The sequence below is a fragment of the Crocuta crocuta genome, unplaced genomic scaffold, assembly GCF_008692635.1.
Source record: "Crocuta crocuta isolate KB4526 unplaced genomic scaffold, BGI_CrCroc_1.0 scaffold119, whole genome shotgun sequence".
Lineage (NCBI taxonomy): Eukaryota > Metazoa > Chordata > Mammalia > Carnivora > Hyaenidae > Crocuta > Crocuta crocuta.
This window is the reverse complement of record NW_027551562.1, coordinates 4,984,529-5,003,859: the sequence shown is the minus strand read 5'-3', so window position 1 is coordinate 5,003,859 and position 19,331 is coordinate 4,984,529. Positions and strand designations below refer to the sequence as shown.

At 43.3% G+C, this 19,331-nt stretch overlaps 1 protein-coding gene and 1 non-coding gene across 4 annotated transcripts in view; one reads left to right on the top strand and one right to left on the bottom strand.

Moving 5' to 3' along the window:
* Positions 1-19,331, bottom strand: part of KHDRBS3 (KH RNA binding domain containing, signal transduction associated 3) — a 180,677-nt gene that overhangs the window by 55,049 nt on the left and 106,297 nt on the right. For all 3 annotated transcript variants that reach the window (XM_077749986.1, XM_077749987.1, XM_077749988.1), the window contains exon 6: positions 7,656-7,851. In XM_077749986.1, coding sequence (XP_077606112.1) covers positions 7,656-7,851 — 196 coding nt within the window. The remainder of the gene's footprint in view (positions 1-7,655; positions 7,852-19,331) is intronic.
* On the top strand, positions 10,391-10,494 carry LOC144219928 (U6 spliceosomal RNA). The gene has a single exon (XR_013331543.1). It is a non-coding gene; the product is annotated as a U6 spliceosomal RNA (small nuclear RNA).

Genomic DNA, 19,331 nt, shown 5'->3' with positions numbered 1-19,331 from the left:
GGAGGAGGAGAGGGGAGGGGAGGAGGGGAGGGGAGGAGGAAGAGAAGAGATAGAAAAAGAAAAGACAGTTACTGCCCTAAAGAAATCCACAGTCTACTGGGGACAGACATAGAGGTGGGTGAAAAGTCACCAAAGATGCTACTCACAGTGTCTGGCTGGGACCAGGAAGGCTGCACCACTGACGACTAAACGGTAAAAAGAGCTTGCGTGCACAAAACAAGAAAGGCATTCAAAGAGAATCCACAGCACGCGCAAAGCAATGTGGGCTCGGGACCCTGCTGTGCTCAGGGAACCACAGCAGAGATCAACAGAACGTAAAACGATCATGTGGGGTCGGCAGAGGGTTGGGAGGCTGAACAGTCATACAGGACACTCAGGAAGGCCTTCGGGGGCGCCTGGGTGGCTCAGTCGGTTGAGCATCCGACTTCGGCTCACGTCATGACCTCACGGTTCGTGGGTTCAAGCCCCGCGTCGGGCTCTGTGCTGACAGCTCAGAGCCTGGAGCCTGTTTCAGATTCTGTGTCTCCCTCTCTCTCTGACCCTCCCCTGCTCATGCTCTGTTCTCTCAGTCTCAATAATAAACATCAACAACAACAACAAAAAAGGCCTTTGGATATCACTTAGCAGAATCTCAAATTTACCCTTTTAAAATTCTAAACCAGCTGTTACGTTCTGGAGCTGGGGAGGCAGCAGCATTATCAGACTAGGATACTAGAAGGTGCTCTAGGAGTAGTGCGACTCGTGTGTTGTTTAAGGGAAGGAACCAGAGCTAGGACAAGGCTCTCAGCAGAGGTGCCGCTTAGCAGGCTACGGCAGTCGTCAACACGTCTGCGCGTGCATCTGTGTGTCCATCTGAACAAGCAGTACAGAAGAGAGTACAGAGATTTAAAGGCAGCGCTAAGTGAGCCATGAAGACAAGCACTGTAAGCATACAAGGGAGAAGGGACTGCCGTCATCCACCGGGGTGGCCTGGCCTCTGCGAGGGAGGGAGGTCTCTGAAGGAGGGAAACAAGGGGCTGGAGACCAAACAGCCATACAGACGCGAGAAGGCCTGGCTTACTGTCTGATCACGGGGGTAAAGACGGTGCACGGGGGTAAACCCGGGGGCGGGAACCTGGAGCCTGGAGCCCGGGGACGGAGCCCGGAGCCCGGGGACGGGAGCCCGGAGCCCCCGCGTGCCTCGGCGCTGGCCCAGACCCAGCCGGGACGGTGCCGTGTGCATGCATGGAGAGGAGGACATGCGAAGCGGATGCTGGAGGGCGGGCAAGGGAGAGGTCTGGGTTGGAGATTCAGATCCGGTCGTTATTAACATATAAATGTTGGCTGAAATCATGGGGACAGACGACATTTTTCAGAGACAGTAGAAGATACGGAGTGTTTGCAGAACATGCACCTATTCTGACTGTGTGTTTGCTTTGCACATGGAGCCTAAAGTAATTTATCAAGAACGGTTTCATTCTCGAAATTCATATGTAAATTGGGCTCTGCCAGGACACATCACACACGTCTTTCCATGAAATTACACCAGCGTCTTGAACTGTTAAAGTGCTCTCTTTGAATATATTCTGGGTCATACTAATGACTTTGTCAGTTATTTAATTATTTGGACACAAGTAATGAATCAATGTCATTTTGGGGAAGAGGTGCTTCTTGTTCTCAAAGACGAGATGAGAAGTTACAGTAATTCTGTCTAATTTTACTAAGTTAGAAGTGGAGCAGAAGGTCCCAATTTATACTCAAATAGCTAAAAACACATCCATTATCTGTTTTCTCCTTTTCTGGAAGAAAAAAAGCTAATCATATTGAATTGTCTTGTCTGCTTAGAGTTATTCTTAAAAGACCAGCCCTCACGGACAGAAGGATCTGGTCTCACCGATGGTTAGCTGGCCTGTTGTATACAAGTGGCTACCTCTTGTCACAAAAATCTTTCACAGCCCAACAAATTTACTTGCTCATGGATGTCCTTCTCAAGGACACATACTCAGGGAATATGCAGTGACAGGGACGGTGATGGAGAAGAGTCAGCTCAGATGACATTATAAAGGATCAAATATCTTCACAAACACACCGTGAGAAACATCAAATTTCAGTAGGCACATCCCGACAAGGAAATACCTTCAAATTATCGGGCTTTCTCACTCGGGACAATCAGGCCTATTCTTACAACAGGGGCACTGCATCCACTCGCTAAACTCGGTAACTACACCATTCATGGAGGTTCTGAGCCTAACAGGAAGCTGGAATCCCCTCGCTGCAGGGCACGGGCTCTGATGGGCATGGAGGGTTTTCGGGACCAACATGCGTGTTTTCTCGAAGGAGCGGCAGCTGTGGCAGGATCTGAACAAACAGGATTTTACCCTCTTTTTTGTTTAAATGAGCAACTGATAGGATTTTTGCCTTTTATTCTGGACACGACGCCTCCAACAATAAATGTTAAATGGCAGTTACAATGAAAAGCAAATTGAATTGGTTAGATATAGCCAAACAATTTCATAGAAATAAAACAGTTATCGTTATGACTGTACTGCAAGGAGGACTTTAAAAATTGCACTTCTGAGTTCCCAAGGAATGACAAGTCTTTATATTAGAGAGCTGCAGACGCTCTGAAACTCTTAAAGAAAATACTATTTTTCTTTTTGCCAATAAATAGAATATTGCTGTTGATTATTTTTACAAATCCTAACCCCAGCCTGTTCTTCATAATTATTCTCAATTTCCATTAATCTACCTAAGGTAGCTTAAGACAGGGGCTGATTACCCTGCAAGGGGCCCCAGGGTCACCTAATATGGTCACCCAGCAGCCCCACACTCCAAGGAGGGCAACGTGCCGCATTCTTCTCCAAAGATGAGAACAGCCTATAATCCCAGCTGGTAGGGAGTCGTTTTTAACAAAACGCTGACTGCTGGGGATAGACGACGGGCCTTGAATTCTGAATCCCGCATTGGTGCCTCCAATCACCTATGCGACTTTGGGCAAGACACTTAACTTCCCCAGCCTTAAGTTCTCACTTGTACAATGGGATCCTGATATCTCACTGAGCGGCCATGAGAACATGACATGACATACATGAAAGTGCCGTGTGGAGAGTAGTTTCTCATTAAATATCACATCACTCCGGAAAGTTCATTCTTCTACTGAGAGGAGATTTATTGTATGTTACTCTACGACTTTCAGGAGCTACACTCGTCTTCTCTCTTTGGTACCTGTAACAGCTAGTTGAGCACCAGAAGACAAGGAGAACTGAGGCAAGATGTTTTCTCAAAGGCCAGCTATCATACTTCTTCCCGCTGGACGGTTACAGCAATGACCGGGAAAAGATCACTGGTGACCCTCGTTAGGAAAAGCTGGCAGAGCTCTACTCCCGTAAAGATTTGTGCCAAAAACTATGCTATATGCTAGTGTCTAGACATCAGTTAAGAGACACAGTGTTTTCTCCAGAACTTTATAATCTTCTGAGAAACAGACGTATACTAACTGATGGTTGCACTATAGAGTTATCTGCTAATAATTGAGTTTTCTATAAATTGCTAAATGAGTAAAAATGAAAACGACACAGGAGGCATCTGGGGTGGGTTCTCCATACTGTGGCAATTTTTTAAAACTCAGTCTTGAGAACATTCATTCATTCAGCAAATAGTTATTAAAGGCTTCCTATGTGCCAGATGCACACTAGGTGCTGGGAATATAAAAGCGAATGGTAAGCGAGGGATCCGTACTCTCATGGAGGTCAGAAGCTAATTGATGATCATTCCAGTTCAATGGGATAATTATTTTGAAGATCAACTTCAACTTTCCCACTTGTCACATGAATGAATAACTATTTCAGGGGGTTACAGGATCCTATGCTTTCTAAGTTGGGTATCTTTCAGTGCACCCACCTAATCCAAAAATCCTACAAGCAAACACATTTTCTTTTTTACAGTTACGATTGTTTCCCCCTTCCCATGCTCCAAAGCTAAGCAAGTTGTGATTAATCTTCAGGATTTCAAACAGGACCAATGGCCAACGTCTGGAAATATGCCAGGTGTCGCAAAGCTCTATTTAGAACGACTGGGAGTAAGAAATTAAGTTCAAGTCAGGTCAGGAAACCAAGAGGGGTCAACATCACACACCAGAGAGGTGGAGGTACTGAGATGAGAGAGGTGAGGGGTGAGGCAAGGAGTCTGTCTCTGCCTCACGCCAGCTTCCAACACTGTTTGTGGGTATAGTGTTCCGGTACTGAAGCTTCCATTGTAACGGTGCAGAGGGCTTGTGAAGTGCTAGGTGACATGGAAAATCTTTGCTCTTGGCTATTAACTTCAGTCAGTGTTCCTAGGCGTGACAGACAGAAATTAAGAGGGAAAGGTATAGGGGGATCTGGGGGGCTCAGTCAGTTGAGCATCTGACTTTGGCTCAGGTCATGATCTCATGGCTCTTAGGTTCGAGCCTCACGTTGGGCTCTATGCTGACAGCTTGGAGCCTGGAGCCTGCTTCGGATTCTGTGTCTTTTCTCTCTCTGCTCCTGCCCTGCTCACGCTGTCTCTCTCTCTCAAAAATAAACATTTAAAAAAAAGTAATAAAAAAAAAAGAGGGAAAGGTATAGCACATAATCTAAACTCTTGATGGCAGTAATTCAACTTGAGGAAGAGAGTATACTTGTGATAGTACGGCTGACCCTTGAACAATGTGAGGTAAGCAGCCTTGACCCCATGCAGATGAAAATATGTGTGTAACATCTGACCACCCAAAACCCTAGTGAGTGGGGGCACTTGGGTGGCTCGGTCATTTAAGCATCTGACTTCGGCTCAGGTCATGATCTCATGATTCATGAGTTCAAGCCCCGCACTGGGCTCTGTGCTGACAGGTCAGAGCCTGGAGGTGCTTCAGATTCTGTCTCCATCTCCCTCTGTCCCTCCCCTGCTCGCACTCTCTCTCTCTCTCTCAAAAATATATAAACATTAAAAAAAAAATTTAAAAACCTAACTATTAATAAACAGCCTACTGCTGACCAGAAGCCTTACCCATTACATAAATGATTAACACATTTTGTATGTTGTATGTATTATGTACTGTACTCTTACAATAAAGTAGCCCAGAGAAAAGAAAGTATTAAGAAAATAATAAGGAAGAGAAAATACATTCATAATAATGTACTGTAATTATCAGAAAAATCCACACATGGGTGGACCCACACAGCTCGAACCTGTGCTGGTCAAGCGTCAGCCGTATTTCTTTTGTGCGTGTGCCCTACTCCACCACCTACAGCACACTCCAGAGAAATTCCAAGCAAGATGGCAAACGTGGCCGTCGGTTATTTGGAGGCAACACTGCCATGTGGCAGAACGGCGGCCCCGTGCCTGCACGCGCTCGTGCCAGGCGAGGGGGCACCCGGACAGTGAAGGCCGCCTTCCTCCTACTGGCTCTCCAGCCCGTCTGCCCCTGCAAGCACACACGTGCCCTTCTGCACGGCCACTGTCCCATCATCCACTGGGGTGAAGGGAAGGGGGGTGGACTACCGCAACACGGTACTTTTCAGATCAATCGTTGTGATGCCTTTCCCATCATTCATTTATCAATAAAACTCAGAGCTACAAATAGAAAACAAAAAAACAAAAAACAAGTGTCTTAAAGTCTCCCCTCCCCTTTCTCCCCTAGACTTGGAATCTTCTAAGAAATGTTTATTTGTATTTATCTAATTTCATTCTAGAAAATGTTTCTTAAAAAAATTATTTATTTTGACAGAAAAAAAGAGCTCGAGTGAGCACAGGCAGGGAAGGGGCAGAAAGTGAGGGGGAGGATCTCAGACAGTCTCCACGCTGCCAACATGGAGCCTGACGCGGGGCTCGATCTCACGAACCATGAGATCATGACCTGAAGCAAAATTAAGAGTCAAGATGCTTAACAGGCTGAGACACCCAGGTGCCCCTAAATTTCATCCTAGACTCACGAGGTGGACACACCAAGAGACAGGACCTGAGTCCCGTTTACATGGTCTTACTGAGTGGAAAGGTGAACTAATGTGTGGGAAGAAGGCAACAGCTCTTTCTGAAACGTGACTGTGAAGCCACGCAAGCACCTTGCCTGACTCGCTCCCCACAACGGTGCAGTGGGCCCGGCGCCAGGCCTTGCACACCCTCCGCCTGACAATCACGGCAGCTCCACCCGGCCAGACCCACATTAATCCAAACCTAAGAGAACTCACCGTAAGCTGGGAAACAGCAGACACCGGCCCTACTCAAAGACAACGAACAGCACTTCCTTCCCTTTGCGGTGTCTGCTATTTGCAAGAGACTCTGTGTTTGAGCTGGAGGCATGATTATTATTGTCAGTTTGGTCAGAATGTTAGGAAACAGGAACATGTCAAACTGTAAGGAAAACAAGGAGAGGAAGTGGAGGCCACATCCCTCTCCAACTGAACAGCAAAATGGCGAAAGCATTATGGGATTTATTTGTTAAGTAGAATTCGTGGAGTTCCAGGATCTGCTCTGCCAGGGTAGAGAGATGGAAGCTAAGCAGCCCTGCACCCCGGAAGTCATAGTGTAGGCGGGAGAGACACGTGACTCCAGCAGTTACACTCCATACGTCAGCTCCTACCTCCTCTGAACTCCCCTCATGAGAGCTGAGCTAGGTCTAGAGAGACCTACAGGGAGTATGAGATGAGATTCTAGGCAGAGAAAGCAGCACGAGGAAAGGTCTGGAAGCCTGAGGGGACACAGCATATTCAGGGAATTACAAAAAGTTCAGTTCACCCAAGGCAAGACTGGTCTTTCCAGTGGCTGTGGACAAGCTGCAGACGTGGTCTGCGGCCCGGAGAGTTGAGGCAGCCTTCCAGACACCGTGCAGAGAGGTGCCCAGCACCCAGCAAGAGACCCCTGACGTAACACATGAACACCCCTCGGCTCTTGCGTTTCGCCCTCTCACTACTTCTCCCTTGACAAGAGCTCATCTATTTTTTTCTTGAATACTTTCAACCAGTAATAAGAAACTTCCATCCACTACTTATTTTCTTTATTTATGTTAAACTCGGGGGGGTCAGAGGAAGAATCCCAGAGAAGGTTGTATTCTTACTAAAAAACTCCTCTGCCCTTCCCCTCCACCCAGTTTTCACGGATATATTTTTCTCTCTTATGTTAAGTAAGTCTGTGAACCGTATCAAAGAATTATTGAATGGTAAGTGGAAAAACTGATTTGCATTAATATAAAAAAAATTGGGGACTTTTGTTTTCTTTGCTGAAAAACATTTCAATAAGAATCCGTATTCAGCAGCAGCCCTTAATAAGAGGAAACACTTCAGGGTAAAAACAACTTGGTATATAGAGGTGATTATTTTTTAAATGACTGGATCACTCAGAGGCAATCTGGAGTGGAATATAAACAAATGTTACTTTGAAGTCCTGGAAAACATGTCTCCTTGATCCCGGTCCTGAATCTTCCCACTGCCCACATTCATCTTCCCTATCTTAGAGTAAGCTACCTGGTCAAAGAGATTATTTCTTTTTCATTTCTTATCCTTCAAGTACCACACCTTATTTAGCACTCAATAATGTTTGCTGGACTCTGGTGGAATGTTCGGGAACCACAACAAGGTAAGGGAGGGCACTGGTGACAACATGCAACACCATGTGGGGCTGGGGTCAATCAGATGGGCAAAGCACCGTGTGACACGGTCACTTACATAATCTCCATAGGTCTCTTGTGTCGGGGGTGGTGGCGGAGGTCTGTACCCGGTTGGGGGCACTCCTCTTGCTCTGGGAGTGAGAAGCCCTCTTCCCCGACTCACGGGCCCTCGGGTGGAAAGGACTCCTCTGGAAGCCGGCGTCCCTCGTGGTACACCAACTCCAACCGGCCGGGCTGTGACTCCGCCCCTTCCCCTGTAAGCAAGAGGGTCACGTCAGCAGTATTCATCATATTCTCTACCATTCCACAGTTCACATGCATTTATACCTCAGGAAAATCAATGTTCCATATTTCTGTAAGAAGAAACAAGGACATCACATGTGAAGTAAAAACTAAAGCAAATGAGAGACTGCTGTCTACTAGAAGGAAGCCAAGTCATTTAGGCAGCTTATCCAGCAGCGATAGATGTAATAACATCAAAGAAACCCCAAGACTCAATTTCTGGCTAAAATACTGGGTAGGAAGCTATGACATCTGGGAAGGCTGTAGCCACTGAGGGCCCAGGCCAGGGTCACATCCAACCTCTATGCTAACACTATGAGGTTGCTGTATTCTGCTTATCTATCAACAAGGAAACTGAGGCTAGAGAGATCTTCAAACTGAGAACATAGAGCTAGCTAAAGCTAGGGGCCAAATTATACATCAGAGTTCCATGAAAGAGAAAATTAAATGTACCTTCCCAAATAATGTATCTGCCACAGAGTAATTTAAAATACCATTCTCAAGTTGAATAAACAGATATTTTCTAAAGTAGAATTCAACATATGCATTTATGTATTTCTAACATAAAATACGAGATTTCAAGTCAGAGAGGAAGGAAGGAGGCTGTACTGAGAATAGCTCAAAAAGGCAAAAACCTGAGAAAATGTGCAAGGCCTATGAAGAGATGACAGAAAAATGAGGCTACAACAGAGAATAAAGATTTGGCCTGATCCCACGGACAATGTCTCTCAAGTAAAGGGAACTGTCCTAAATAACATGGTTGCCTGCATAGGTCCCAGCTCCTTCTTTAGTTTTATTGGGACAGCAAATACATAGCTAAAGACTTAACAGAGAAAATTAACAAAACCAAAAGCTGGTTCTTTGAAAGGTTCAATAAAACTGATAAGCTTCTAGATATGCTAAACAACAAAAATAAACAGTATTAGAAGTGAAAGTGCGGTCATCACTATTGACCTCAAGGACATTAAAGGATAGTAAAGGAAGATTATAAACAATTCTAGGCCCACAAATGTGTTAACTGAGATGAAATGCACTAGTTCCTTGAAATATACAAATAACCAAATCCTACAAGTGGATATTAAAGAACTTTAATAAAAAGAGCAACAGTCTTTCCAAAAAAAAAAAAAAAGCACCAAGCCCTTATGGTTTCACTGGTGAATGAATTCATTCATATCTTAAAGAAAGAAATAATATCAGTTCTCTACAATCTCTTCCAGAAAGTAAAAATCAGAGGAAATACTTCCTTAACTCCTTCGATGAGGCTGGTCATTGCAAGTGCCTCCTGAAAATTATTCCTGCATTACTAATCAGAGACGGGGCCAACTGGGAGGATAGGTGTAAGTCATCTAGGCTTAGCCCTGAACCCTGGTGGGGACCGCTGTAGGAGGTACCTCTCAAGATCTTTCTTCTAAGACCCCTCTGAGAGCCACAACTGGCCAAAGGGTTGGATGGGGGAACCAAGGGGGTCTAGGGAGGATACCACAGGACTGGCCTAGCTGGTATCTGACCTCCCCAGGAAGACATATATTATCCAAGGGGGAAACAAGGATAAGACTCCCTAATAACAAAAGCCATTAGAGACATTATGAAATGGGGGGAAAAATCCATAAATCATTATCTCTTCAAGAACAAAAGTGTACAATTCTTCAAAAATAGTAGCAAATTAAATCCAACAATATATTAAAAAATTATAAATCATGACTAAGTGGGATTTATTCCCAGTATGTGAGGCTGCTTCCATACTAGGAAACCAATGTGATCTACCACATCAACAAGACTTAAGAAAAAACGAATCATATAATCATAAAGAGCAGAAAAAGCATCTAACAAAATGTAATACCATTCATGAAAAAAATCAACAAAGTAGGAAGAGAGGAAAATTTCTTCAAGTCGAAAAAAATCTACAAAAACCTACAGCTACTATCATACTGAATGGTGAGAAGCTGAATGCTTTCCCCTTTGGACTGGGAACAAGGCAAGGATGGCCACTTTTACCACTCTTGTTCAAATTGTATTGAAAGTCCTAATTCAATAAGAAAAAGGAATAAAACTTGTAAGATTGTGGAAGAAGAAATAAAATTTTAGTTACAGGTGACATCATTTCTATGTGAAAATCCCCAAAGAATCAACCATAACAAAATAAAACAAAGCAAGCAAGCAAACAAAAACTCTTAGAGCTTATTTTTCAAAACGTTTATTTATTTATTTGTGGGAGAGAGTGAATGCATGCACACATGTGTGAACAGAGGAGAGGCAGAGAGAGTGAGAGAGAGAGACAGAGAGAGAGAGAAAATGAATCCAGGGCTCGATCTTATGACTGCAAGATCATGACCTGGGCTGAAATCAAGAGTCAGATGCTTAACTGACTGAGCCACCCAGGTGCCCCCTCCTAGAGCTTATTAATAAGCATAAAAACAAGGTCTTGGAACACAAAGCTAATAAGTCAACAATATATACTGTATACCAGCAATTAACAACTAAAACTTGAAATTAAAACATAATTTTATAGTACTCATTTTTGCAAGATATATTCTAAAACTGGAACAATCCAGAGCAGATTAGCATGGCCCCTGCTTGAGAACAACATCCCAATTTGTGAAATGTTTCATATTTTCCTATACGTGTGTGCAGGCAAGTGGCCTATGAGCAAGGGGTCTATGGGAAATCTCTATACCTTCCTATCAACTTTACTCTGGACCTAAAATTGCTCTAAAATAATAAAGTCTTTAAAAGACACATCTTAACACTTAGTAAAGCAACAAAAGAAATGTTTTGGTACAAATCTAACAAATACATACAACTGTGCTATGTAGAAAACCAGAAAACTGTGATGAAATAAATCAAAGGAGAACTATCCCCTGCTTAATGGTTGTTAGAGTCCATACCGTTCAGTGGCCAGTTTTTCCCAGCTTGACCTACAGACTCAGAGTAATCCCAATCAAAATCCCAGAGAGCTACGTGGGAGATTGACAACATGTTCTAGAGGATGCATAGAAAGACAAAAGACCCAGGACAGACAGCATGCTGCCAAAGAAGAAAATGCTGGGGGACGCACAGTTATCTGATTTCAGGGCTTATTATAAAGCTACAGTAATCAAGAAGTAAGTATTAATGGAAAAAACAGACCCACAGAACAATGGAACAAAAAACAGCCCTGACATTGATCCACGGAAATGTACTCAAGTGACTACTGACAACGGAGCAGAGACCAATCAATGGAGAAACCAGTCTTTTCAACAAATGGTGCAAGAACAAATGGATATCCATATGCCACACACACACACACACACACACACGCATGCACGAAAAAAGAAAAAAGGAAAAGAGAGAAAAGAACCTACACACATCTTTCATAAAAATTACTTCAAAATGGATTTTGTTTACTTCTCTTAAAAAAATATAACGTACTGTCAGGCTAGCTAACATACAGTGTGTACAGTATGCTCTTGGTTTTGGGGGTAGATTCCCATGGTGCATCGCTTACATACAACACCCAGTGCGCATCCCAACAAGTGCCCTCCCCAATGCCCATCACCCACTCTCCCCTATCCCCTGGCCCCCCATCAACCCTCAGTTTGTTCTCTGTATTTAAGAGTCTCTTATGGTTTGCCTCCCTCTCTGTTCAAAATGGATTTTACACCTAAATGTAAAATATAAAACTTATAGAAGAAAACTCAGAAGACATGAATGTGACTTTGGTTTGATGACGAGCTTTAGGATACAATATGAAAAGTGTAATCTATGAAATAAAAATCGGTAAATTGGACTTTTTTAAAATTAAAAATTTCTGTTCTGACAAAGACACTGTTAAGAGATGAAGAGACAAGTCATAGAAAAGGAGAAAATATTTGCAAAACATGTATCTGGAAAAAACTGTATCCAAAATGTATAAAGAACTTTTTAAAGCTCAATAATAAGAAAACCCAGTTAAAAAATGGGCAAAAGAACAGAATGCCCACTGAAGTTATACAGATGCCAAATAACCAAATGTTCTACATCATTTGTCATTAGGGAACTGCAAATTAAAACATATCTATCAGAATAACTAAAATCAAAGGAAACCAGATATACCAGTGATGGTGAGGATGTGAAGGAAAGGTGTTCTTGTGCATTGCTGGTGGGCACGCAGAAGAGGACAGCCACTTAGGAAGACAGTCTGGCACCTTCTTACAAAGCTACATGAGATCTCACCACACAATCTGGCAACTGTATTCCTAGGTACTGACCACCTGATCTGAAAACTTACTTCCACACAAAAACCTGCACAGGAATGTTTACTGCAGCTTTATGCCCTTCAAGAGGTGAATGGACAGCTTTTTCCCCTTCCCTTGCTCCATGGTCTTCTGTTAAGTTGCTCAACTTCCACATATGAATGAAAACATGTATCTGTCTTTCTCTGACTGACTTATTTCACTCCGCGTAACACCCTCCAGTTCCGTCCACGTTGTTGCAAATGGCAAGATTTCATTCTTTCTCATTGCCAAGTAGTGTTACTCCATTGTGTATATATCTACCACATCTTCTTTATCCATTCGTCAGTTGATGGACATTTGGGCTCTTTCCATGTTTTGGCTATTGTTGATAGTGCTGCTATGAACACTGGGGTGCACGTGCCCCTATGCCTCAGCGTTTCTGTATCCTTTGGGTAAATTCCTAGCAGTGCTACTGCTGGGTCGTACAAACAGAGAGGGAGGCAAACCATAAGCGACTCTTCAATAAAGAGAACAAACTGAGGGTTGATGGTGGGGGGAGGGGACAAGGGGGCAGGGAAAATGGGAGATGGGCACTGAGGAGGGCACTTGCTGGGATGAGCACTGGATGCTGTATGTACGTGATGAATCATAGGACTCTACCCCCAAAGCCAATAGCACACTGTACACACTGCATGGTAGCTAACTTGGTCATAAATTATGTATTTTTAAAAAATGTTTGATATTTTATCATTTATTTTGATGGGAAAAGTATTGAAAAGAAAAACAAGGATCTTCTTGAGAAAAGCTCGTATCTAGGAGTTTTGTTTAACCTGTATGAACTCAAGTGAATCAATGAAAGATTTTCCCTGACTGGGGGGGGAGGGGAGAGGTGAATGGATAAGAAAGGTGGGCTGCATGCATACAATGGGGTATTATTTGTCAATACGAGAAATGAGCTCACAAACCAGGAGAAGATACAGATGAATCTAAAATGTCTGTTTCTATATGAAAGAATCCAGTCTCAAAAGACAACATATGGTATGATTCCAATTCTATGACGTACTGGAAAAGAAACTACACTGGTTAAGTTTAAAAAAAAAAAAAAAAAGAATCAGTGGCTGACACAGGTTCCGGGGAGAAGGGAAGGCAGAGCAGGTGAAGCAGTAGGAACATTTTAGGGGGTTGAAACTATCCGGCAGGATGCTGAAACGGCAGATAGGTGACAAAGAATTTATCAAAACCCACAAAACTTTATATCACAGAGTGAACTTTAATGTATGAAACCTAAAAAATATATATATTATCTAAGAAATTGAGGGTCCTAGGATAGAATGCTAAATGTGACAAAACATTTGAACTGTATTAAAAACATAGAACTGTATTAAAAACATATAAAACACCCTTATGGGGGTGCCTGGTGGCTCAGTCAGTTGAGCACTGGACTCTTGATTTTGGCTCAGGTTATGATTTTGTGGTTTGTGAGATTGAGCCCTGAGTCAGGCTCCTCACGGAGTCTGCTTGGAATTCTCTCTCCATCTCTCTCTGCACCCTCCCTGCTCACTTGCTCTCTCTCTCTCTCTCAAAATAAACTTAAAAATAAAACAAAACAACAACACCTTTATGAAGTTGAGAAGAAAAATAAATTTAAAAATGAGTGACATTTCTAAGATTAAAGGCAAAAGAAACTGTATGGCAGTACTGCTCTAGGTGACAGAGTTATTTCCCATGAGGAGGGGTGCAGGTGTGCGCATGGTTCTGAGACACTACGCATGCACACTGGATGGTGGATGTAAGCCACGCCTCCTGTGTTGGAGAGAAGGTTACAGATAAGCAAGGGGAAGAGGCTAGAATGAGCAATAAGGTAATGGATTGGAATTGGACACATCAGTATGAACTCGATTCATTTACTACAGATACAGACAGTCACACACAGAAATATGCACAGATTTTNTTTCCTCGCTCTGACAGCTAAGAGGGCCTGGACGCAAGGCCATCCCAGCAGCAGCAAGCAGAGTCAGCCCCCAGACCGTGTCCCTGCCACCATCTCCAATAACAGGAGCCACGGCTCCTTGGAGAAATGGCTGATTCCAGGACTGGAGCAGAAAGTACCCCGGATACTGCTGCAGCAACTTGTAGAGCAGAAAGTAGGGAACGCTCGGGCACCTGGGTGCCAGTCAGGCAAGCGTCTGACTTGGCTTTGGCTCAGGTCATGATCTCACAGTTTCTGAGTTCGAGCCCTGCACTGGGCTCTGTGCTGACGGGAAGCTTGCTTGGGATTCTCTCTCTCTCTCAATCTCTCTCTCTCTCTTACTCTCTCTCTTCCTCTCTCTCTCTCTTCCCCCACTGTCTGCTTATGCACATACTTTCTCTCTGTCAAAATAAACACATAAAAAAACCCTGTTAAAAAACAGTAAGGAAGTAGTTGAAAATAAGTAAACAAATGGAAAATAAGTAAACAAACAAATAGATAAATAGCCAACAAAAAGAATTAGGAGGGCATGTGAAAGGAGCAGGGAGGAGCCAACTGAAAGAACTCCCAATGGCCGAAGCTGAAACATTCTGAGTAAAAAAAAAAAAAGCAGTAGTGGATTTTAACCGAATGTATAAAATCTACAAATATGCATAAGTCCACACTAACATAAACAAAATGACTAAAATAATGATGCGAGAGAACAGAAAAATCTTCCGATAATTTATGTAGATATTCCACCCCTGAAAGGGGGGCAGGGGAGTGACTGTAAGTGGGAAAAGCTAACAAGCATGCCCTCCGCCCAGGTACCAGGGCAACATCAGCAGTATTATGTCATGTGGACAGTATGAACCCTCGGCATGTGATGAAAATGACACTTCACCTTTGTGGTTTTTGTTCTCCAAAACCCTAATGCCACGCTCATCTTGAGAAAAAAATCAGACCAATCCTAAATGAGGGTCATCTTACAAAACACCTGGCCAGCACTTCTCGAAACTTTAAGGCCATCAAAAAGATGCAAAGTCTAAAAGCCTTTTTCACCCTTAGGTAACTTATATTATTCCTTTTATAAGTATTGGAAATTAGGCCTTTCTCTGTTCGTCCTAGGCCATAAAAATTGGTAGTGTAAAAGTGGTAGTCAAGAGAAAGCACACTGAAGTCAGATCCGAATTCGATTTCTGACTGTACTTACTGGCTTAACTTCGGTCTTCCAGCTAATATTCAAACTACTCAATAGTCTGAACTTTCCAAGCCAGTTTCTTCCACTGCCAAGTTGAGTTACACACCCTGTTTCTTAGTGGTACTGGGCAGGAACACGACACAGGACACACAAAGTACCTACCACATCTCCTACTCAATCAAGATCAACAGTGCATGTAAATTCCAATCACTCTGAACAGCAATGATGATGACATTATCATTTCTATAGTGTTACGCATCTTTTTATACCCAGTGTATATCTAGAAAAATGTTCAATGTGATTAAAGAATAATTTCTACATACAGTACATCAAATTCCCGTGTGATATTTCATTTAATCTGAGTATATTCAAAGTAATTAAGGCTCCTGCTTCCTTATCTAAGACCCCATTCCTGCCATCCAAGTTAGCACATGGATCACAAAATATTCATCAGATTTTCTGAATCTAGAAATTTATGGTTTCCATCAAATTGAAAGACATAAATTTATATATTTGAGAAGCTCATAATTCTTTCCCAGCATTATCAACACTGTGTTTATGTACCTTTGGGGTATATGGAATCACACTAAAATATCTGTAATAGAATCTCTGACAAATCATTTGATATATGTAGCTCTTGATACTCATCTATGAAAGATCCTTAGAAGATTCCTTTTTTAAAAATATTTATTTATTTATTATCTCTATACTCGACGTAGGGCTCGAACTCATGACCCTGAGATCAAGAACGGCATATGCACTCCACTGACTGAGCCAGTCTGGCGCCCCTGAAGATTCATGTTTAGGTGTACGACATTCCAGAACTGTGTGCCTTTAAGCCAGGCTCCCTCCGGTGAGAGGAGGATGTGAGGGAAAAGGCGCAAACGTCAGAGCCCCGTAGGCTGCAGAGGACGCACACATGCTAGAAGGCAGCTCCGCGTACAGCTCCCCAGCAGCACCGCTGACGCAGGGACAGGGAAGAGATCCTGATCACCGGTGGGGGCTTATTAATTGTTTACTACAAAACGTGGTTCAAATTGATAAAATCAGGCTGTTACACTGATCAGAACGAGGCTCACGGGAAAGCAGGAAGATCACACGTCTGAACACAAAGTGTCATGAGTAGACCATGAGGTCTGACTGTCACGGTTCTCCCTGTCTGCCTTCTTCTGCAGCGTGGCCCCAGTTTCTGGTTTGAAACGCAAACATGGAAAACAGCCTAGAAAGGTTTGTCAACAGGACCTTTTGTGGGAATAGTGCTTTGAAGGACTGAATACAAAGGCTGACTAATCAGGAACTAATTATTTATAGATTGATAATCTATAGATCAACCTCTACATTATTTACAGGTTTTTTTTTTTTTAAGTTTTTTATTTATTTCTAGGAGAGAAAGAAAGCGACAGCATGAGCAGGGGAGGATCAGAGAGAGAGGGAGTCACAGACTGAGACAGGCTCCAGGCTCTGAGCTGGCAGTCAGCACAGAGCCCGACGCGGGGCTCGAACCCATGAACCGCGAGATCATGACCTAAGCGAAAGTCGGACGCTTAACCGACTAAGCCACCCAGGCGCCCCTATTTACAGGTTTTAAGATGTGATGGAAAAGCGTTCCAACATGTCTGTAATCTCAAGTCTACTGTCAGTCAGTTGCTGAGCCCCAGCTTTCTGCCTGTAAAACAGCGTCAATGACATCTAGCTCTTGCAGACAGTCGTGAGGTTGACCGTGGTATATAAAGTGCCTAACCGAACACAGGCATGTAGTAAGTGTAATTATTATGAGGTTTCCACTTGGAGTCTGAATTGGAGTCCTGACCCCTCCGTTTGGCTGCTTAGCAGAGGACGAGAGCAGACGAAGGGACAGCCCATCACACAGGTAGCACCGGCACCTGTGTACCCTAAACGCACTTAGCCGCGATGACGCAGACTGGGAGAGAAAGAGCGCAACCACACACTGCCATCCTGTGTGGTTTTTGGCCATAAACCTTACGAGGAACGAAAAGTACAGGGCGAAACAGTGAATTGGCGACCTCAGCCCTGGGCGAGGAAGCCGGCCCCGGCTCATCACAGGCCACGTGCCCGAGGGAGCCAACAGCAGCGTCCTAGTTTGCCCGAGGGAGCCAACAGCAGCGTCCTAGTTTGGCCCATGGGTATCCCAGCGGGAAGCAAACCTGCCCCGAGAGCTACCATCAGAGGCCCAGGCCCCGATGCACTGGCGAGCGGAGAGAGAATTTAGTTCTCCGACAGACTCCCTAAACAAACTCATCGACAACTTTTCTTCATCCCTGTGGTTTTCTAAGAGTGAAGCTTCATCATTCTGAGACTCTTCCTTCTCGCCAGGGGTTGATGAGTGAGAAAGGCTGGATAAAAGGAAACAGGGAGCACAGCCTGCAGTTATAACCCCTCAGAATGTGCAAGAGAAATGTCAGAGCCAATGAAGACTGAAGGTTCCAAAAGCCTCTGGCAGCCTGTACTCTTGGCACCTTTAGGGATGAATGGAAATGTTTCCAGGGCAGCACTTCACACACGTCCTGAGCACCCTCATCACCCAAGGACCTGTGTCAGGGCAGAGCTGGAGTCGGTAGGTCTAGGCTGGGGACTCACATCCTGCATTTGCAAGAAGCTCTCAAGTGCTGTGGCTCCTGGTTTGTTACCAGAAGTTACAGACCTGTTATGAAACCCAATGGTTACCACTTTTCTTTGTTCTATGATCCATCCGGTCTCCAATTTTAAAAAGTTTCATGGGCAACTGTCTCACTGTCCTACAATGTACAGAGTATAAAATAAATCTAAGGCAATTTGTTTTCTCTCCAAGAGGTTACCAACTGGTTATTATTACAATTATTCACAATATAAGACAGTGTGTGAGAAGCAAAACTTCTTATAAAGTACAAGAAATGTGTTTATCTTCTCTTCCATCCAGTGATGTATGCCCCTGAAGATGGAGAGCTCACTCTTTACTCTGAAGCCCGTCATTGTCTTCCAGTTTTGACTGTTGGCATGTTTTTACTTTTCTTCTTTATTTAAAAATAAAAATAGTAAAAGTCTAACATTTCTAAATAATAGCCCTATTTCTGGGGCGATGCAGGGCAAGTCTTTTTCCTCTCTGATGACAATGAATTGATAATGAAAGAGTTTAATGTGTACTTTGCCCAAGGTTCTCCGTAAGAATTCAACCTGTCGGAATCCCTATCAAAATAACAGCAGTATTCTTCACAGAGCTAGAAGAAGCAATCCTAAAATTTGTGTGAAACCAGAAAAGACCCCACAAAGCCAAAGCAATCTCGAAAAGGAAAACCAATGCTGGAGGCATCATGATCCTGGACTTCAAGCTATTATTACAAAGCTGTAATCACGAAGACAGTATGGTACTGGTACAAAAAGAGACACTCAGATCAATGGAACAGAAGAGAGAACCCAGAAATGGACCCACAAACATATGGCCAACTAGTCTGTGACAAAGCAGGCAAGAATATCCAATGGAATAAAGACAGTCTCTTCAGCAAATGGTGCTGGGAAAACTGGACAGCAACATGCAGAAAAATGAACTTGGACCATATACATAATGGTACACATACACCATTTTCATACACCATACACAAAAATAAACTCAATGGATAAAAGACCTAAATGTAAGACAGGAAGCCATCAAAATCCTAGAGTAGAAAGCAGGCAAAAACCTCTATGACTTCGGCTACAGCAACTTCTTACTCAACACCTCTCTGGACGCAAGGGAAACCAAAGCCAAAATGAACTATTGGGACCTTATCAAAATATAAAGCTTCCACACAGCGAAGGAAACAATCAACAAAACTAAAAGGCAATCGACAGAATGGGAGAAGATATCTGTAAGCGACATATCAGATAAATCGTTAGCATCCAAAATCTATAAAGAACTTATCAAACTCAACAGCCAATAAACAAATTATCCAGTGAAGAAATGGGCAAAAGAGATAAATAGACACTTCTCCAAAGAAGACATTCAGATGGCCAAGCGACACATGAAAAAATTTTCAATGTCACTCATCATCAGGGAAATACAAATCAAAACCACAATGAGATACCACGTTTCACCTGTCAGAATGGCTAACATTAACAACTCATGCAACAACAGAG